The 22,459-nt window shown below is 47.6% G+C and overlaps 1 protein-coding gene across 1 annotated transcript in view; it reads right to left on the bottom strand.

Moving 5' to 3' along the window:
- LOC142265972 (plasma membrane calcium-transporting ATPase 4-like) overlaps positions 1-22,459 on the bottom strand; it is a 116,690-nt gene that overhangs the window by 16,838 nt on the left and 77,393 nt on the right. The window contains exons 18-19 of the mRNA XM_075332295.1: positions 15,851-15,958; positions 15,578-15,760 (exon numbers count right to left, since the gene is read on the bottom strand). Of these exons, the coding sequence (XP_075188410.1) occupies positions 15,578-15,760; positions 15,851-15,958 (291 nt within the window). The remainder of the gene's footprint in view (positions 1-15,577; positions 15,761-15,850; positions 15,959-22,459) is intronic.

Raw genomic sequence — 22,459 nt, 5'->3', positions numbered from 1 at the left:
AGTGATAGTGTTAAGAGACAGACAGAAGTGACCAGCAGCCCAAGTGCACAGCATGCATTGTAATAGTGTTGAACTCACTGCCCACAGAAGCAGCAGCAGCAGAGGTGGCTGGGGGAGAGGTAGCAGAGGACAGAGCTACGTGTGTTGGACTAGAGACATGTTTAGCATCGAGGTGCTGGCTAATGGTGGAAGGCTGGCGCCTCAGAGCCCCTTGTAAAGAGGTACCGCCCGTCTGGAATGTATAAACTACGTCCATCTGTAAGGAATCAGAGGGAGACACACTAAAGTCAGAGGAGGAAACAGAGATGAGAAATAAAGAGAAAACTAAGGAAGACAGACATTACAGAATTCTGTACAAAACAGAAAAAGGTCAAATATTACTAGAATGTGAAGTAATAAAGAGTTATTAAATAGAACAACAGAGACAATAGGGTCATAAGTATACACCAAAAAATAAATCTTATATGCGTACACAATCATAAAGGTTGTTTGAAAGCCTTAATACATAGGGAAACAAACTAACATCCCAAGACATGCTATATAAGGTTGTGATTCCTGAAAGCACACAAATAAAGTTTTGTTATAGGATTATTACCCCTCCTCCCCCAAATCAAGTTTTTCCACAGGGGGCAAACTTGCCGATGGCGGAGAGTCCAATCATTTGGATTCCCCCCTGTAAAGATCGGTGCTTTGGATCCCCGAGAATGAGGCTTTGCAGCACTTTCTTGAATGGTGCGGATGTTGGAGGTCTTGGTCTCTGCTCCACTCATTGTGGGGGAGGCTGCAGGAGACAGACTGTACTTGGCTGCACACACACACCTCTACTCCATTCGGTTCTCTGGGTTCCGAGCGCCGGTTTTAGTGATCAGCAAGTTACCCCTATCCAGATTATTTGAGAATAACCATTTAGCACATATGGTGGCGTTATGTGCTTCATCGCATTTTTAATGCATTCTTTCATTCAGGTTTTCTTGTCTAGTACAACAGAATCAAGTGGCCAAAGTAAAAATTAAGTAGGTTGGCATTAAGAGGCCATTAAAACAACCTAGGAATTAGCTATGTTTATGTATTGAGACTTTAAAATCAACTAGTATTATATCATACTTTATTAATAATTGAATATTTTTTAAATTTAATCATGAAAGGGCAAGACTGGATGTTTAGCGTTCTGTTGGTTCTGAGTCGAAAAGCTGTTAGATTTCCACCTTGCTTGGATTCACAGGCAAACTGTTGATTGAATCACATGGCAGCTAATGGAATTTGACATTTCTATATTCCCATGGGTTTTTACCGAAAACTTCTACTATTACTACATCATTTTTCAAATATTAGGGAACTGCCATTTTTAGGCTATGTGCGCAAAGTGCGTTTTTGCGTGTTTTTGGGCTCAAGACTGCATGACTTTGCTTCCCCAGCAAAGTCTATAGGGGGCTTTACACACTACGATATTGTTAATGTTTTATCGTCGGGGTCACGTCGTTAGTGACGCACATCCGGCGTCATTAACGATATCGCAACGTGTGACACTCATGTGCGACCTAAAACGATCGCAAAAGCGGTCAAAATCGTTTGCCGCGGAGAGGTAGTCCTAAAACAAAAAATCGTTTACCTCTCATTAGCGATGTTGTTCCTTGTTCCTGCGGCAGCACACATCGCTGTGTGTGACACCGCAGGAGCGAGGAACATCGCCTTACCTGCCTCCACTGCCAATGCGGAAGGAAGGAGGTGGGCGGAATGTTACGTCCCGCTCATCTCCACTTCTATTGGACGCCTGCCGTGTGACGCCGAACGACCAGCCCCCTTAGAAAGGAGGCGGATCGTCGGCCAGAGTGACATCGCAGGGCAGGTAAGCCGTGTGACGAGGGAGCACGATTTTGTGCGCGACGGGCAGCGATATGCCCGTGTCGCACAAATGATGGGGGCGGGTACGCACGATAGCTATATCGTTACCAATATTGCTACCGTGTAAAGCCCCCTTAAGACTTTTCATTTTTGCTGTCCGCACACAACTTTTCTTTTAAGCTGCGTTTTTGAGCAATTCTTTCGAATTGGACATGTCAATTCTTTCCTGCGTTTTTCTGCGTTTTACCCCATGCAATGCACTGGAAAAATGCAAAAAAAACGCAGAGATCAATGACGCAGCAAAACGCAGCCATGTGTTTTTACCGATGCGTTTTTTGGTGCGTTTTTTCCATGGGTGCGTTTTAATGCGTTTGTGCGTTTTTAGAGGCCAAAAACGCACAAAAACACAGCGTCAAAGAAACGCAGTGTGCGCACATAGCCTAAGATGTAGAAAAGAAACAAAAAAAAACTTTTTATGGCAGGTCAACTACATTCAGAATTTCTTTTGCTCTATTGTAGAATATAAAATTCAGCTTCTGGCTAAGGCCGGTTTCACATTTGCGTTGTGTGACGCATGTGACAGATGCGTTGTAAATAGTGTGCTAATAAAGGTAACGGATTCCTTTAAAAGAACGTTTGTTTTTTTTTACTGTTTCGCCGGGAAAGGAGATTTGCGTTCGGGAGGAGAGAGAGGTAACCGCAAATCCCCTGAGTGACTGCAGTGAGCCGCGCGATCATCTGTGCCATCACTCAGGTGACCCGCCACCACAGCTGCAGTCCTCCACCCGAGAGCGGTGGCCGCGGATCACCTGAATGAGGGCACAGCTGATCGCGCGGCTCACTTCAGTTGCTGCGTGGAGCTGATAGAGAGCGGTCGTGTTCTACGGCCACTCCAGTCAGCTTCATGTGTGGATTACGCCGGACCTGGAGGGGTATTTGGGGATTAATAAAATGGGGAAACAGGGTGTTTTTTTTCTCTTTTATTCCAAATAAAGGATTTTTTTTAGGTGTTTGTGTTTATTTACTTTCACTTATCATGGAATCAATCATGGAAGGTATCTCGGGGAGACGCCTGCCATGATTAACCTAGGACTTAGTGGCAGCTATAAGCTGCCATTTAACTCCTTATTACCCTGATTGCCACCGCACCAGGGAATTCGGGATGAGCCGGGTAGAGTCCTGGGACTGTCGCATCTAATGGATGCGGCAACTCCGGGCGGCTGCTGGCTGATATTGTTAGGCTGGGGGGCTCCCCATAACGTGGGGCTCCCTATCCTGAGAATACCAGCCTTCAGCCGTGTGGCTTTATCTTGGCTGGTATCAAAATTGGGGGAGACCACACGCCGTTTTTTTTTTTTAATTACTATTTATTTTACTGCACGATATAGACCCGCCCATCGGCGGCTGTGATTGGTTGCAGTGAGACAGCTGTCACTCAGCGTGGGGGCGGGTCTGACTGCAACCAATCATGGGCGCCGGTGGGCGGGGAAAGCAGTTAATACGAGATGGATTAATGAGCGGCCGACATTTTCAAAAGAGGAAAAGCCGCCGGAGCATAGTGACAGCCGTGCAGCGCTGCGTCAGTGATCGGTGAGTATGAGAAAGAGGAAGGAGGGGGGAGAGAGGCAAGGAGTGATTTTAAACTATTTAAATTGTTCTGCTGGACATACTGAGCATGCTCAGTAGAACGTGATGGGAACCATCAGCGGATTCCACCGCTTAGCGCATTGCGGCAGAATCCGCCGCCATAGACAATCATTACACACCTTGGTGGATACTAACGGAATCCGTCAAGGTGCGATATTTTACCGACACAAAAAATGCTACATGCAGCGTTCCTTCTGCCCGACGCAGTGTCAAAACAACGACGCTGCATCGTGCAGCAGATGCAACGCAGACACTTGCGTTACAGTGCGTCGTCCATACAGGTCTATGGAGAACGGCGCGGTGCGTTAACGGACTGCGCTATTCTCCATAGCGGTGGATTGCGCTGAACGCAGGTGTGAAACCGGCCTAAGAATGAGCAGACCTGCACCGCGCTGTGGAGATCTGGCAGTATATAAGAGGTTACTTCTCGTAACGTGTCGACAAGAAAAGTGGACTTTGCTATTCCCATAAAAATCAATCAATGACAGTGCAATGTTCATTTTACGAGAGAAGATATAGGAGAATAAAAAAAAAAAAAAAAAAGCTTAGTTCCGATTAGCTGCCATGGATTTTCTTTTATACAATTCTGGTACATGAGTCGCTATGTGCACAAGTTCTCAGTTATACTGCAGAGCTGAGTGAAGGAGTTTCCATGTGCCACCATGTAATAAACCCTCAGGTGAACTGGCAGACACAGACAATAGGGCCCCTGTGCAGAAATGGTATTTAGTCCCTTGCAGTCCAATAGCCCATCATAATGCACAATTCTACCTTCTTTGGAGATGGAAATGGCCCCTTTATCTCTTGGGACCGTGTGCGGCAGCACAGGTTGCACCAATGACAAGTCCACCTCTGCTCAGTTACCATATACCCGACTATTTACCACTAGAATATTTGTTACAACAGGATAATTGCTTCATTACCTGGCATGGGATTATGTCAAGATTTTTATTCCTATGGGCAGATGAAAGCTTCGGTATGCAGTAAGAAGCATATGGGAGCACTGTTTGGCTAAAATTTCAGAGGTATTACAATTTCAACAAATAAGGTACGCTTTGTATAATGGAAACATATTTTCATCGATTCCTTAGTTTTCAAGGTTTCCACTTGTATTGATTACTTGCAGGGGCTAATAATCTGTTCATGGTCTTGTGACACCCAGGTTCTTTGATAATGGTACTACACCTGTGATCAGTCTGCCCGCCTCTCCATCATATGTCCAGGACAGGTTTTTATTCCATATACAATGGAGTAACCCCCTATACACAAATAGTGAAAGATCTGCTAAATAAAGCAAAGATTGTTCTCCTTGTTCCTAGTTGGACTTTTAGCAAAATGTATTTCTTAAAGGGAATCTATCAGTAGATTTTTTGTATGCAATCTGACAGCACCATAATGTAGGAATTTGGATCCTCATTCCAGCCAAGTGTCACTTACTGGATTGCTTGGTGCAATTTTGATAAAATCACTGTTTTCTCGGTTACCGATCTAGCAGATATCTAAATGCTGAGCTCTGTATTACCCTACCCACACCACTGATACATATCTGTGTACACTGTATATAGGCAGAAAGCTGCTAAATCAATTGTGGTGGTGGGGTTACATTGAGCAGAAGGACTACATGGCACAAGATAATTAGACCTCTAGCGACAACCTCCTGCTGAAAAAACAATGATTTTATTGAAACAATAACTCACAGCCTAAAAAGTGATACATTGCTGGAATTGGGGTATCTTCCCCCTACATCATGTTGCTCTCAGATTACAATGCAGATTCCCTTTAAATGCTGCTGAGTAAAACAGATGTCTGCAATGAGTGGGAAGTCCCCGATTCAAGCTACCCATTGTCTGAGCAGCAGTATGAAGTTGAACGGTTCCCTTTAAGTGCAATAGCCCTTTTATCAGGTTTCTTTATACGGTATATACTGAAATATAAACTTAATCTTCAAAAAATATCAAGAAATAAAGTAAAATGGGTCACAGAGGATTAAGTAAGTAAAAAGGATCAGCAGGAAAGACAGGAAAGACATTTGTACAATACATTTTTTAAACTAATAGCCACAACATAGAAAAATTGAACACTGTTATTCCATAAGTGAGATGAGATTACCAAGACAACAGCAGATTCAAGAGCCAGAAAAAGATCCCAAGTCAGCGGACACTAAGCTGCTTAGTGACCTTATCTCTTTTCAGCAGACCTAGTTTGCAAGAATAATGAAGAATAATGCGGTACTCCAATGGCTGTTGGAGAAACTTGGCTTCAATTGTTCTCATGAGTTCTTTCACACTTCATATGTACAGTACAATGTAAGTTATACCTCCTAGACATGATAGCTTGAAACCATTTAAATATCTAAATATGCTGAAAAGTTATATGTATAAATTTGTTGTTTTTTTTTTATTGTGGAACTGCATTTCCATCTCATGTGTGGTGGAATCAAAGGAAGCCTATACTAGCCGGGCTTTACTTACGTGTAGAGATACTGTATGTGTGTTTGCATATTATGATCTAAATGGACCATGGCTCCTAAACGGCTTTCTTTAATACCACCACGACATGTAACCGCTTAGACTGCAGACCCCCAATACTTATTTTTCAGAAAGTCTTTCCTCCTAACAAGTAGAAATATTCTGATTAATGAGCACTAAAGCAGCAGGATCCAAATTTTTCATGATTTTCCTTTTAGTAGAAACAAATGATTTTAGATCATCTTGTGTCCGCGAGATCATGGACAAAATACTGGCAACTGTTAAGGGGGTTTTGCACACTACGACATCGCAGGTGCGATGTCGGTGGGGTCAAATCGAAAGTGACGCACATCCGGTGTGCAAATCCTTTTTGATACGATTAACGAGCGCAAAAGCGTCGTTATCGTATCATCGGTGTAGGGTCCGAGATTTCCATAATTTCGCTTCAGCGACAGGTACGATGTAATAACTCGTTCCTGCGGCAACACACATCGCTGTGTGTGAAGCCGCAGGAGCGAGGAACATCTCCTACCTGCGTCCCGGCTGCAATGCTGAAGGAAGGAGGTGGGCGGGATGTTTACATCCTGCTCATCTCCGCCCCTCCGCTGCTATTGGCCGCCTGCCGTGTGACGTCGCTGTGACGCCGCACGACCAGCCCCCTTAGGAAGGAGGCGGATCGCCGGCCAGAGCGACGTCGCAGGGCAGGTAAGTGCATGTGAAGCTGGCGTAGCGATAATGTTCGCTACGCCAGCAATCACAAGATATCGCTGCTGCGACGGGGACGGGGACTATCGCGCTCGACATCGCAGCATCGGCATGCGATGTCGCAGCGTGCAAAGTACCCCTTATAGTCCTGCCTTATAGTCCTGTGTCCTACATTTTGCAGATGCTATGATATAATTAATATTTCTGTATTCTGTGTGTCATTTACATTTTTCACTAATATATGCACAACATCCTTGACCCCGATCTGTGGTGTTACTATGCGGTTCATATTGCAATTCTTTGGATTCTGACTATTGTGCTGTGTGCGACTTCAACAAGACATCTTGCTCCTTCTGGATTGTGATGCATTTTATTTACCTAGCTATCTAATCACATGGCAAAAATAATTCGATAAGTATTTCAGGTGCTTTTGCTGCTTTGTTCATTAAAAAAAAAAAGCACAAGCTATTGGATGCGCCCCAGCTTGTTAAAATTGTCAGTTTGACATCAGTAAATTTGATGCACGTAATCATTTTTTGAGCATGCTCACTAAAAATGAAAAAGCTGCAGAAACATTTGGAAAAAAAAAAGTCTGCTATCTGGTAGGAATAAGATAGGATTAAAGGGAACCTGTCAGGTGTAATATGCACCCAGGACCACGAGCAGTTCTGTGTGCATATTGCTATTCCCTGCCTAACCGTACCTGTATACGCTTGCATAGATAAAGAGATCTTTAGAAAAAAGAGAATTTTGTTTACTTACCGTAAATTCTTTTTCTTATAGTTCCGACATGGGAGACCCAGACCATGGGTGTATAGCTTCTGCCTCCGGAGGACACACAAAGTACTACACTAAAAAGTGTAGCTCCTCCCTCCTAGCATATACACCCCTTGGATAACCAAATATAGCCAGTTTAGTGCAAAAGCTGAAGGAGGACATCCACCCACAAGTAGAGATAGAGCAAAACCCGGAACAACCGGAACCTCTGTCTACAACAATAGCCGGTGATAACACACGGAACAAGAACACTGCCAACAGGCAACAGGGAGGGTGCTGGGTCTCCCATGTCGGAACTATAAGAAAAAGAATTTACGGTAAGTAAACAAAATTCTCTTTTTCTTTATCGTTCCTTATGGGAGACCCAGACCATGGGACGTCTCAAAGCAGTCCATGGGTGGGAATAAACAGAAAACTGAGAAGTAGGCGAGACCTAACTTCACAAATGGGCGACAGCCGCCTGAAGGATGCGTCTGCCCAATCTCGCATCTGCCGAAGCATGAGCATGCACTTGGTAGTGCTTCGAAAAGGTATGCAGACTGGACCAAGTGGCAGCCTGACAGACTTGCTGAGCCTTAACCTGGTGCCTGAAAGCCCAAGAGGCACCGACAGCTCTGGTCGAGTGTGCCTTGATCCCCGGCGGGGGAGGCACTTGAGTACACTGGTAGGCATCGGAGATGGCCGTCCTAATCCAGCGAGCTAGGGTCGGCTTAGAAGCCGAGAGGCCCTTACGCTGACCAGTGGTCAGCACAAAGAGAGAGGTGCACCGCCTAAGAGCAGCGGTGCGTGACACATAGATCCGGAGCGCCCGCACCAGATCCAGAGTATGCAACGCTTTTTCAAAGCGATGAGCAGGAGCCGGACAAAAGGAAGGCAGGGAAATATCCTGGTTAAGGTGGAAAGGAGATACCACCTTAGGAAGAAAGTCCGGAGACGGACGAAGAACCACCTTGTCTTGGTGAAAAACCAAAAAAGGTGACTCCGAGGAGAGCGCAGCCAAATCAGAGACTCTCCTGAGGGAAGTTATGGCCACTAGAAAGACCACTTTCTGTGAAAGACGAGCCAAAGAAACTTCCCTAAGTGGCTCAAAAGGGGGTTTCTGCAAGGCCGTGAGGACCAGATTAAGGTCCCAGGGATCTAGAGGCCGCCCGTAAGGCGGAATGATGTGAGATGCGCCCTGCATGAAGGTGCGCACCTGAGCCAGCTGGGCGATACGCCGCTGGAACAACACTGATAGCGCTGAGACCTGTCCCTTGAGGGAATTGAGGGAGAGTCCTAGCTGCAGACCAGACTGCAGAAAAGACAAGATGGTCGGCAAGGAAAAAGGCCAAGGAGCATGGCCGGAAGAACGACACCAGGACAGGAAAATTCTCCAGGTCCTGTGGTATATCTTGGCCGAGGAAGACTTCCGAGCCCGTGTCATAGTGGAGATGACTTCGGGAGGAATGCCGGAAGCCGTCAGGATCTAGGACTCAAGAGCCACGCCGTCAATCTGAGAGCCGCAGAATTCTGGCGGAAAAACGGACCTTGTGAGAGAAGGTCTGGGCGGTCCGGGAGATGCCACGGCACCTCTACGGACAGACTGAGCAGGTCTGGGTACCAGGCTCGCCTGGGCCAGTCTGGAGCAATGAGTATAACCCGACGGCCCTCCATTCTTATCTTGCGCAGGACTCTGGGCAAGAGAGCTAGAGGGGGAAACACGTAAGACAGACGGAACTGGGACCAATCCTGAACCAGCGCGTCCGCTGCAAAGGCCTGAGGATCGTGGGAGCGAGCCACGTAAACCGGGACCTTGTTGTTGTGCCGGGATGCCATTAGATCCACTTTCGGAGTGCCCCACTTGCGGCAGATCGACCGGAACACTGCCGGATGCAGAGCCCACTCGCCGTTGTCCACGGTTTGACGGCTGAGATAATCTGCCTCTCAGTTTTCTACGCCTGGGATTTGGACTGCGGATATGGTGGACTTGGAGTCCTCCGTCCACTGAAGGATGCGCTGAACCTCCAACATTGCTAGGCGGCTGCGAGTCCCGCCCTGGTGATTGATGTAGGCAACTGCTGTCGTGTTGTCTGACTGGACTCGAATGTGCTTGCCTGCCAACAGGTGGTGAAAGGCTACGAGAGCTAGGAGCACAGCTCTGATTTCTAGCACATTGATCGAGAGGGCTGATTCGGACGGAGTCCAAGTGCCCTGTGCTCGGTGGTGGAGAAATACTGCTCCTCAGCCGGATAGACTGGCATCCGTGGTGAGGATCACCCAGGACGGGATCATGACTGAGTGTCCCTGAGACAGAGAGAGGGGCCGAAGCCACCACTGAAGAGAGCTCCTGGTCTGTGGCGACAGAGCCACCAACCTGTGCAAGGAAGAAGTCCGCTTGTCCCAACAGCGGAGAATGTCCAGCTGCAGAGGGCGTAGATGGAACTGGGCAAAGGGAACCGCTTCCATTGACGCCACCATCTGACCCAGCACCTGCATGAGGTGCCTGATGGAATGACGGCGGGGCCTCAACAGAGAGCGCACCGCCAGATGGAGGGACTGCTGTTTGACTAAGGGCAGCTTGACAAGTGCCGGCAGAGTCTCGATTTGCATCCCTAGGTACGTGAGTTTTTGGGTCGGGGTCAGAGTGGACTTGGGCAGATTGACAAGCCACCCGAATTGAACAAGAGTGGCGAGAGTGAGCGAGACACTCCGCTGACAGTCTGCGCTGGATGAAGCCTTGACCAGAAGGTCGTCCAGGTAAGGAATCACTGCCAACCCCTGGAGGTGCAGAACCGCAACCACTGCTGCCATGACTTTGGTAAATACTCGAGGGGCCGTGGCTAACCCGAAGGGGAGAGCCACAAATTGGAAATGTTCCTCTCCGATTGCAAAACGTAGCCAACGCTGGTGTGAAACAGCAATTGGCACATGCAGATAGGCATCTTTGATGTCGATGGATGCCAGGAAATCTCCTTGGGTCATTGAGGCAATGACCGATTGCAGAGACTCCATGCGAAAGTGCCGTACCTGAACATGCTTGTTGAGAAGCTTGAGATCCAGGATGGGCCGGAAGGTACCGTCCTTTTTGGGGACTAGGAAGAGATTTGAGTAAAAACCTCTGAACCGTTCCCTGGCGGGCACCGGTACAATTACTCCGTTGGCCTGCAAGGATGCCACGGCCTGAGAGAAGGCGGCGGCCTTGGAGCAGGGGGGAGTTGACAGAAAAAATCTGTTTGGCAGGCTGGAAGAGAATTCTATCCTGTAGCCGTGGGAGATGATATTTCGCACCCACTGATCGGAGACGTGTTGAAACCACACGTCGCCAAAGTGGGAGAGCCTGCCACCGACCAAGGACGTTGCTGGCTCGGCCAGATAGTCAAGAGGAGGCTGCCTTGGTGGCAGCAGCCCCTGCGGACTTTTGTGGACGCGGCTTCTTGTGCCAGGTGGGCTTCTGGTCCTTGGTTGAGTTAGTGGACGAGGCCGAGGGCTTAGAGGCCGACCAGTTAGAGGAACGAAAGGAACGAAACCTCGACTGGTTCCTGCTCTGGACAGGTTTCCTGGTTTTAGTCTGTGGCAAGGAAGTACTCTTCCCGCCAGTAGCCTTAATTATTTCATCCAGTTGTTCACCGAACAGCCTGGACCCAGCAAATGGGAGCCCAGCAAGGTACTTCTTTGAGGAACCATCTGCCCTCCACTGTCGAAGCCACAAGATCCTGCGGATAGCAAGGGAATTAGCGGAGGCCCCCGCAGTGCGGTGAGAGGCCTCCAGCATGGCAGACATGGCGTAGGCTGAAAAGGCTGAAGCCTGGGAAGTTAAAGTAACCAATTCAGGCATAGAATCCCTAGTGAGAGAATGCATCTCCTCTAGGGAAGCAGAGATGGCTTTGAGAGCCCACACTGCTGCAAAGGATGGGGAGAACGAGGCCCCTGCTGCCTCATAGACAGACTTGGCCAGGAGGTCAACCTGGCGGTCAGTGGGATCCTTAAGTGAGGTGCCATCAGCCACAGATACAACTGTCCGGGCTGAGAGTCTAGACACCGGAGGGTCTACCTTTGGTGAGTGAGCCCACTCCCTGACCACCTCTGGTGGAAAAGGATAACGGTCATCAGAACCACGCTTTGGGAAGCGTTTGTCAGGACAGGCTCTGGGCTTGGACACAGTGGCTTGAAAACTGGAGTAGTTAAAGAACACACTCCTTGTTCTCTTAGGCAAGGTAAACTGGTGCTTTTCTGCCAGAGAGGGTTGTTCCTCTGATACTGGCGGATTGAGGTCCAGAACAGAATTAATGGACGCAATCAAATCACTCACATCTGCATCACCCTCGGTCAGATCAATGGGGCACATGGAGGTAGCGTCCGAGCCCCCAGTAAAGATATCCTCCTCGTCCTGCGAGACGGCTCGTGAATCGGAGCCGCGGGACGAGGAAGGAGAGGGGACCCTGCGTCTCCTTTTAGGAGGACGGGGTCTGGGAGCAGATGAAGAATCCTCTGTGAGCTCTGCAGAGCGAGCCGAAGCAGCAGAGGTGCCCTGAGAAGGGGGCTGATGCATGCTCAGCAGAGTCCAGGACAGCTGTCCCATGGAGTCGGCAAAAGGCTGGGAGATAGACTTAGAAAACAATTCTACCCAAGCCGGGGGTTCAGCCACCGGGGCCGGAGCAGCCGGAGGGACCACTGGGGAGACTCCAGGCTGAGGCACCACCATGTTAGAGCAGACATCACAGTGAGGATATGTGCTCGGTTCGGGCAGAACGAGCTTACATGCAGTGCATATTGAGTACAGCCTTGCAGCCTTGCTCCTAGTGTGAGACATGCTGCTGAGGTGGAGGCTCTGCGGTAAAGAATACACTACTTCAGAATGCCCAGAGAGTGTATAAGAAGTCCACAACCCAGAGGTTGTGGCTTACCAGACCGTTTTGTGTGCCCTCCGGATTCCACAGCTTGGACCCCCAGACAGGTTGCAGGATGCAGCAGCCAGCGCCGATCAGTGTGAAAACGCTGATAAAATGGCGCCGGAGTGAGGAGGGGGGGCGGGATCTAGTCCCAGAGCGGGAACTGGAGGGCCAAGGGGATATACAGGGGAGGGGAACATCTCCTCAGAGAGGAGTGTCCTCCCCTGTGCTGAACGGCTGGTGGGCGGCGCCGCACTGTCCCTCTGCATGACTGACATGCAGGGGCAGTGAAAACGAAACTAGGCCGCAGCCGAAGCCGGGGCCTAAATTTTATAATGCGGCCGGCGCGCAGGCCCCCTCGGCGCGGTTCTCTGGTGAAAACCGGAGAACCGGCCGGAATTGTCACAAAAGTTACAAAACACACTCTCCCAGACATTAAAGTGGAAGGGACCCCCCTGACAATAACGTCTCAATACTTAGCTTGTGAGACGCAGGGCCAGGTCCCTGAGGGATGAGTGCTCCGTCCGGCAAGGTCCTGAAAGGGCTGCGGATTGAGACCGGTCTCCTGCAAAGCAGTGAGAACCGTGTAGGCTCCCACTTCAAGCCAGAGCCCGAGGGATGGTGAAGGAGCGCGGCATGTAAGGCTCCAGCCTTGAAATCAACCTTAACAACACCGCCGACACAGTGGGGTGAGAAGGGACATGCCGGGGGTCCAGCATGGACCCGCTTTTCTTCCAACTCTTTAAAATCAAAAATCAGATGAGAATGCATGTGTGGATGTGTGACCTCCTGAACACAAAGCATTGAATTGGCTATATTTGGTTATCCAAGGGGTGTATATGCTAGGAGGGAGGAGCTACACTTTTTAGTGTAGTACTTTGTGTGTCCTCCGGAGGCAGAAGCTATACACCCATGGTCTGGGTCTCCCATAAGGAACGATGAAGAAAAGTATTTCTAAAGATCTTTTACCGTATGCTAATGAACGCGGGGGCTAGTCCCCTGAGCGTTAGTTCCCCGGCCAGTCGGCTCCATTAGCATGTTAGTGCATCCCTGTGGGCGTAATATCATGCTAATTAATATGCAGCGTCAGAGGCATGGTGTCACTCACCTCTCCACTGCCATCGCGTCCGACGCTGGATTTCGGCTCAGTACACATGACCCCGGAGTTTCGGTCATGCGCATTACTTCAGTTTGAAGCCAGGACACGTACACCCGGCTTCATAGTGCACATGATCAAAACTCCAGGGTCATGCGCACTGAGCCAAAATCCAGCGTCGGACGCGATGGCAGTGGAGAGGTGAGTGAGATCATCCTGTAACGCTACGTATTCACTAGCATGTTAGTACACCCACAGGGGCGTGCTACCATGCTAATGGAGCAGACTGGCCGGGGAACTAACACCCAGGTGACTAGTCCCTGTGCTCCTTAGCATACGATATAAGATCTTTAGAAATACTTTTTCTAAACAGCTCTTTATGTATGCTAGTGTATACAGGGACGGTTAGGCAGGAATTAGAAGAATGCACCCAGGACCATGTGCAGTTCTGGGTGCATACTTCTAATTCCTGCCTAACCGTCCCTGTATACACTAGCATTGCACCTGACAGGTTCCCTTTAAACCATTCTAAGAATGAGTGTTTGCGAATTATCGCTTAATTACTGGAAAGAATACTGAGGGCAGCCATCAGATTGCACTTCTCTCCATTTTGACTCATTCAATAAAATTTCACAAGCGGGACATACTCCGCTTCTGCCTGACAGCAATCCCTTCTATTAATGAGTGGTACTCTGAAATGGTGAATATTTGCAGGATGGAGGAGCTTTCTGCCGAATGCTCTGGACTCACCGACAAATTCACCAGATTATGGAGTGAATGGATATTATTCCCCAAATCTTCATAAAAATTTTCTATAGGCTGTGGGATCTGTGTGCAGGCCTGGGTTGGTGTTGTGGCTTCCATGTCTTAATGTGAAAAAGATGTCTTTACCTTCTCCCATATTCTTCCCTCCCTCCTCCCCTTCTTGTAATTCCTCACTCCACCCACTTTTGTTTTTTTTATTCTTCTCTTTTTATCTTTTCTTTTCTACTATATTGGGATAAGTTTTGGACTTCAGTCTGTTCGTTTCTTATTATTGGGTTACCCCAATATGTCCTCTCATTTGTTCATTTGTTTATAAATTAATTTTGTTTCTCTGTCAAAGTGGCACTTTTATAATTGTGAATTTTATTTAATTTTTTTATGGTCCTTATGAACCAATTGTATTGCTGCATTACAATTGATTCTTTAATGTCCTCATGAATGTTTCAATAAAAATAGATTGAACATAAAAAAAAAAAAAAATCTGTTGTTTGGATCTGGAGACTTGCAGGTGGTCCGTGCATCGCAGTCTGTAGTTAGACCACAAAACGCAGATGTATGAATCTGGCCTCAAGTAAAGAAGCACAATGGCTGCTTAATTATTAGTATGAGCAAGTGGAGGCACCTGAAAACTGTTTTAGGCAAAAAGACAACTGTGCGCAGCACACTGGCTCACTAGTCATCACTATAGCCTTATGCTGGGGTCCTGGGTTGAAATCCCAAGGACCATATCTGAAAGGAGTTTGTATCTTCTCTTTGTGTGGCTTTCATCCAGGTACTACATACTGATAAGTGATGGGGAATTTACATTGTGAGCCCCAATGAGGACAGTTATGAGGATATCTGTAAAGCGCTACAACTAATGGTGCTATATAAGTAAATAAAATACAAAAATCCAACCTTTCTACACACTTAGGGATAAGGGACTGAGTGAAAATGGTAACAAACAGCAGATGGACGAGCCCAAAAAAGGTATACTATACAAATATCACTTTAGAGTGTCCTGAAATTGCAAATATAGTTTTAAATAAGAAGCCATAACTAAGACATTCTTCTGTTCATCAGGCATGATAAAATCTCTTTAAATGAAACATAATAATCCATTAAATATTAAAAGGCAATAATAAACTGTGTCTTCTCATTTTTCAGAAGCCTCTTCCATGTTTGACTTTAATTGTGTGGAGTATATTAGCCCTTAAAAAATACATATTCTTGATCAGGGTTCAGCAACTGCAAATATGGTCCTACAGTTTCCTAACAGTCTGTGGGCTGTCAGGGAATGCTGGAAATTATAGTTGCTGATCTCTGATATAGATAATCTAATTTACATCATGTACAGTATATGATGCATGTGTCTCCTAGTACATTAAAAAAATGTAACTGGTTAAATGAACAACTAATAGCAGCAGTACCTGAGTCTGTATCCTGTTCAAGCCTCTAAACCACAAGATCTGGCCTTTTCGGAGCTCCATTTCTGCATGGTCAATCTCATCTGCATCCTCTGGCAGTTCTTCATGGGGAATATCCTCTTTCATGGGCCCATGGCCTGCTTCTTTCAAGAACTTAAGCCGGCTTGTGGGAACTGTGCAGATTAACTAAACAGATCAATAAGAAGATGATCATAACATTCCATGGGCAGGGTGCAGATCAACATATTTATATGACAGTAAATGTACGAAACACACCTGGCCCCATAACAACTCGCCAATTCCAATGAAGATGCACCAGAACCACTGTGATAGAGTTAGGCCAGAGCAACTGAATGGTTTGCCTCCAAATTCTACAATCACAATCTGTTAAAAAAACAACAACAAACAAACAGAATAAGAATATAGATAGATTTCTTCCATCTACTCGTATTATGAAGCATTTCTGCATCATTTACTTTTTCCCCACTATATAATGACCATATGAGACGTAGGAGTGAGTGATGCCCATGGTCAGAATGTTTTCATGTTAGAGTCATACTTTCCAAGATGCACTACTGTATTTTGACAAAGCATTGTTTGCGCATTGGGTTAATATTTAAGTTGTTCACATTACCGGGCACGCAGCTTACAGTTTATGTACAGTATACAGTGGATCCTTGGTTTACGAGAACAATCCATTCTGAGAGTGTGCTTGTAAACCAAGTTACTCATGTAGCAAAGCAAAATTTCCCATAGGAAATAATGCAAGCTCAGGCAATTTGTTCCACAACTTGTTCAATGTCCCATCCTGGTCCCCTATTGTGCCATTCCACACACACACAAACACGCACGCACACACACATATTATGCTCACCTTAAGGCCACGTCACACTAAGCAACATCGCTGCTGAGGCACGACTTTTGTGAGGTAGCAGCGATGTTGCTAGTGATGTCGCTGTGTGTGACATCCAGAAACAACCTGGCCCCTGCTGTGAGGTCGCTGGTTGTTGCTGAATGTCCTGGACCATTTTTTAGTTGTTGCTCTCCCGCTGTGAAGCACACATCGCTGTGTGTGACAGCGAGAGAGCAACAACTGAATGTGCAGGCAGCAGGAGCTGGCTTCTGCGGACGCTGGTAACCACGGTAAACATCGGGTAACCAAGAAGCCCTTACCTTGGTTACCCGATATTTACCTTCGTTACCAGAGCCCGCCACTCTCACGCTGTCAGTGCCGGCTCCCTGCACACGTAGCCGGAGTACACATCGGGTAATTAACCCGATGTGTACTGTGGCTAGGAGTGCAGGGAACAGGAAGCCGGCACTGGCAGCGTGAGAGCGGCGGACGCTGGTAACGAAGGTAAATATCGGGTAACCAAGGGAAGGGCTTCTTGGTTACCCGATGTTTACCGTGGTTACCAGCGTCCGCAGAAGCCGGCTCCCTGCACACGTAGCAGAGTACACATCGGGTAATTAACCCGATGTGTACTGTGGCTAGGTGTGCAGGGAGCCAGCGCTAAGCGGTGTGCGCTGGTAACCAAGGTAAATATCGGGTTGGTTACCCGATATTTACCTTAGTTACCAAGTGCAGCATGCTTCCACGCGTCGCTGCTGGTTGGGGGCTGGTCACTGGTAAGATCTGCCTGTGTAACAGCTCACCAGCAACTCGTGTAGCGACGCTCCAGCGATCCCTGCCAGGTCAGGTTGCTGGTGGGATCGCTGGAGCGTCGCTTAGTATGACGGTACCTTTATCTTCTGTTCCATCGCCAGCCTCATTGTTCTTGTAGTTCGCTGGTACAGGATGTGTATCGGGTAACCATCGCGACCGATGCCAGAGCTTCTACTGCCAGAGCGCTGACGTCAAAGACAGGAGCCACTTGCCTCTGACTGGCCTTTAAGTAGCGGCTGACAGCGGACGTTCCTCCATCGGCGTAAGGTGAGCATAATATATGTGTGCGTTCGTGTTTGTGTATCTTTGTGCGGACTGCAAGAGCGGGTCAGAGTGTAATTAAAGTACGGAACCGGAAGTGTGTGCGGTATGTATTTGCTCGTACAGCAAAGCTTGCTCGTAAACTGAGTTACAAATTTACAGCAAGCTTTGCTCGTATAGCGAAATACTCGTAAACCGGGTTCCACCGTATTGCTATTTTTAGCGCTGCTTTTACAATACTTGTTTATTTTTACCCAAATACAAAAAAATGAGGTTTCTGTTAAAAATAGAACATGGGAGTAGAAAAGTCTGAAGATCACATTGAAACATTCTAATGAAAGAGCACCAACACCATTACTTTATATCTTAAGGCCCAGTCACACTAAACAACATCGCTAGCAACATCGCTGCTAACGAACAACTTTTGTGACGTAATAGCGATGTTGCTAGTGATGTTGCTGTGTGTGACATCCAGCAACAACCCGGCCCCTGCTGTGAGGTCGCCGGTTGTTGCTGAACGTCCTGGGCCATTTTTTAGTTGTTGCTCTCCCGCTGTGAAGCACACATCGCTGTGTGTGACAGCGACAGAGCAACAACTAAATGTGCAGGCAGCAGGAGCCGGCTACTGCGGACTCTGGTAACCACAGTAAACATCGGGTAACCAAGAAGCCCTTACCTTGGTTACCTGATATTTACCTTCGTTACCAGCGTCCGCTGCTCTCAGCTGTCAGTGCCGGCTCCTGCTCTGTGCACATGTAGCTGCAGTACACATCAGGTAATTAACCCCATGTGTACTGTAGCTAGGAGAGCAAGGAGCCAGCGCTAAGCAGTGTGCGCGGCTCCCTGCTCTGTGCACATGTAGCTGCAGTACACATCAGGTAATTAACCCCATGTGTACTGTAGCTAGGAGAGCAGGGAGCCAGCGCTAAGCAGTGTGCGCGGCTCCCTGCTCTGTGCACATGTAGCTGCAGTACACATCAGGTAATTAACCCCATGTGTACTGTAGCTAGGAGAGCAGGAAGCCAGCGCTAAGCGGTGTGCGCTGGTAACCAAGGTAAATATCGGGTTGGTTACCAGATATTTACCTTAGTTACCAAGCGCAGCATCGCTTCCACGCGACGCTGCTGGCTGGGGGCTTGTCACTGGTTGCTGGTGAGCTCACCAGCAACTCGTGTAGCCACGCTCCAGCGATCCCTGCCAGGTCAGGTTGCTGGTGGGATCGCTGGAGCGTCGCAGTGTGACATCTCACCAGCAACCTCCTAGCAACTTACCAGCGATCCCTATCAGGTTGGATCGTTGTTGAGATCGCTGGTAAGTTGTTTAGTGTGACTGGACCTTTACTCTACATTTTACAGTCCTAAAGGTCCAGTCACACTAAGCAACTTACCAGCGATCCCAACAACGATAGGGATCGCTGGTAAGTTGCTAGGAGGTTGCTGGTGAGCTGTCACACTGCGACGCTCCAGCGATCCCACCAGCAACCTGACCTGGCAGGGATCGCTGGAGCGTGGCTACACAAGTTGCTGGTGAGCTCACCAGCAACCAGTGACCAGCCCCCAGTCTCCTAGTTACAGCACACATCAGGTTAATTAACCCGATGTGTGCTGCAGCTAAATGTGCACAGAGCAGGGAGCAGCGCACAATGCTTAGCGCTGGCTCCTTGCTCTCCTAGTTACAGCACACATCGGGTTAATTGCCTGATGTGTGCTGCAGCTAAATGTGCACAGAGCAGGGAGCAGCGCACAATGCTTAGTGCTGGCTCCTTGCTCTCCTAGTTACAGCACACATCGGGTTAATTACCTGATGTGTGCTGCAGCTACATGTGCACAGAGCTGGAGCCGGCAGCACAGGCAGTGAGAGCGGAGGAGGCTGGTATCAAAGGTAAATATCGGGTAACCAAGGACAGGGCTTCTTGGTTACCCCATGTTTACATTAGTTACCAGCCTCAGCAGAAGCTGGCTCCCTGCTCACTGCACATTAGTTGTTGCTGTCTCGCTGTCACACACAGCGATGTGTGCTTCACAGCAGGACAGCAACAACTAAAAAATGGCCCAGGACATTCAGCAACAACCAACGACCTCACAGCAGGGGCCAGGTTGTTGCTGGATGTCACACACAGCAACATCGCTAGCAACGTCACAAAAGTTGTTCGTTACCAGCGATGTTGCTAGCGATGTTGCTTAGTGTGACGGGGCCTTTACTTTTAGGTCTGATTATCTTAAAAATAGAGAGAAAGGACTGTATCAGTTCACAACCTAATTTGGATCATCAGACAATTTAACCGGTTAGTTATCTGGATAGGTGTCCAGGCGACCATCAATGTTTCTTATTAGTGGAAAGGTAAGAGACTGATAGATTCACAAGTGTATCGAAGAGGACAGAGGTCCAAACTTAAAAAGTACAGATAAGACTTACTTAAGATGTGATAAACACTGTTAATTTATGTAGCAACAATTACAAACCCTTAATATTTTACTTTAGAATGAACTGAAAAATGTACACGTGGCAATGGAAACCCACTATTTACCATCACATATTTATATTGTGGGACATATCGGTAGCTGTACACCGGTTAACAGTATTCAGAAATAAAAATCCTAAAAATAATGAAAATGTCCTGGAAAACAATGATGAACCATAACTTTATATTTTGTTGCACAACCTGGTGAGGCAATTACTGCAAAGAAACGATTTCTGCAATTCTCAATGAGACTTCTGCATCTCTCCACAGATTTTTGGCCCTCTCCTCATGAGCAAACTGCTCCAGATGTCTGAAGTCTGAAGGGTGCTTTCCCCAGACGGCATGTTTCAGCTCATTCCACAGATGTTCAATAGGATTTAGATCAGGGCTTATAAAAGGGCACTTCAGAATAGTCCAATGCTTTGCTCTTATCCGTTCTTGGATGTTTTTAACAGTGTTCTGAGTCATTATCTCTTTGGGAGGACCCATGACTTCCAACAGATGACAAGATTTCTGACACTGGTCAACACATTTCAGTCCAGAATGCCTTGATAGTCTTGAGATTTCATTGTACCCTGCACAGATTCAAGATAACCTGTGCCAGATGCAGCAAAACATAATCGAACCTCCTCCATGTTCTTTTCTTTATAGGTTGCATTTTTTCATCTGTGAACATAGTGCTTATGTGACTTACAAAAAGACCCAGTTATGACTCCTCCATCTAAAGAACACTCTCTAAGGCTATGTGCGCACTAGGCGTTTTTACCCGCGGATTTACGGCGGAAATTTCTTGAGAAATGTTTGAAATCTTCTGCAGACATTTCCCAGCAAAACCTATGGGAAAAAAAAATAGCTGTGCGCACACTGCGTTTTTTTCTCAAGAAAATTCTTTGTGAAGATTTTCTTGAGAAAATTTCTTGAGAAAATGAGCATGTCACTTCTTTTCCGCAGGTACCTGTGGAATACCCCCGGTATTTCACTCCATTCACTGTAATGTAATCGCAAAATACCGGGGGGTATACCGCAGGTAGCAAATGATGTCACACTCCCTGGACGCCGCACAGAAGCACTTCCGTGTGACCTCCAGGTGCCCATGCAGTCTGTGTCCCGCTCCGGCCCCGCGACTGCCCGCCCTGCAGTGTCAGTGTCTGCCCGCAGTATCAGTAGCTTGTCACCCTGCAGCGCAGGCAGACACTGACACACAGCAGTGCGTGCAGCCGTGGGGATAACGGGCGCTGCTGTCAGGAGGTGAGATGAAATCATTACCTGCTGTGACGATCTCCTGCCTCCTGACGTCACCGCGGTCACTGCCGTCTATGCCCGCGGCCCGAGACTGTCACTGGCGGTGACGTCACGGGCTCTCGCGATACTGCTGAGAACGCGGCGGGCATAGAAGGCAGTGACAGCGCTGATGGCAGGACTGCAGGAGATCGTCACAGCAGGTAATGATCTCATCTAACCTCCTGATGGCAGCACTCGGCATCCCCTGCAGTGACATGGGCTGACCTACTGATGTTAGCTCAGGTTACTGCATTACTCTCCCAGCCAATGGGGAACCTTCTGTTCTTCATTGACTGGGACAGTAACTATGGTATGGATCGTCCTGGGACCCCCCCGCTTATTGGATTACGCCAGACCCGAATTTGATTGTTCTTGTCAATAAATTGGTGAAAGAGGGAATGTGGGGAGTGTTTTTTCAAATAAAACTTTTTTTGTTGTCTATTTTTTATTTATTACTGACTGGGTTGGTGATGTCGGGTATCTGATAGACACATGACATCACAAACCCCAGGGCTTGATGCCAGGTGACATTACACATCTGGCATCAACCCCATATATTACCCTGTTTGATACCGCACCAGGGCACGGGATGAGCTGGGGCGAAGCACCAGGATTGGCACGTCTAATGGATGCGCCACTTCTGGGGCGGCTGCAGCCTGCTATTTTTAGGCTGGGGAGTGTCCAATAACAGTGGACCTCCCTAGTCTGAGAATATCAGACCCCAGCTGTCCGCTTTACCTTGGCTGGTGATCCAATTTGGGGGGGGACCCCACGTTTTTTGTTTTAAATTACTAATTTAATGTAAAATAACAGCGTGGGGTGCCCTCTGTTTTGGAATACCAGCCAAGGTGAATCTGCCAGCTGTGGTCTGCAGGCTGCAGCAGTCTGCTTTACCCTAGCTGGCTACAAAAGATGGGGGGACCTCACTTTTTTTTTTAATTATTTATTTTTTGGCTAAATACAAGGCTAGGCACCCTTTAGTGCCACATGAAAGTCACTAAAGGGTGCCAGCTTAGAATATGCAGGGGGGTGAGACATTATATAGGTCTTTCTCATCTCTCTATCTATCTATTCATCTATCCATCTTTCCCTCTATCCATTATCTGTCTATCGATTATCTATATATTATTTATATTATTTATTGCAGTTCAGCATAAAAAAAACGCAGGGACCAACCTGCGGCAAAACCGCGTCAAAATCACGGCAAAAACGCATG

The sequence above is a fragment of the Anomaloglossus baeobatrachus genome, unplaced genomic scaffold (genome assembly GCF_048569485.1).
Source record: "Anomaloglossus baeobatrachus isolate aAnoBae1 unplaced genomic scaffold, aAnoBae1.hap1 Scaffold_2803, whole genome shotgun sequence".
Taxonomy (NCBI): Eukaryota; Metazoa; Chordata; class Amphibia; order Anura; family Aromobatidae; genus Anomaloglossus; species Anomaloglossus baeobatrachus.
This window is presented reverse-complemented; position numbering and strand designations above follow the sequence as displayed.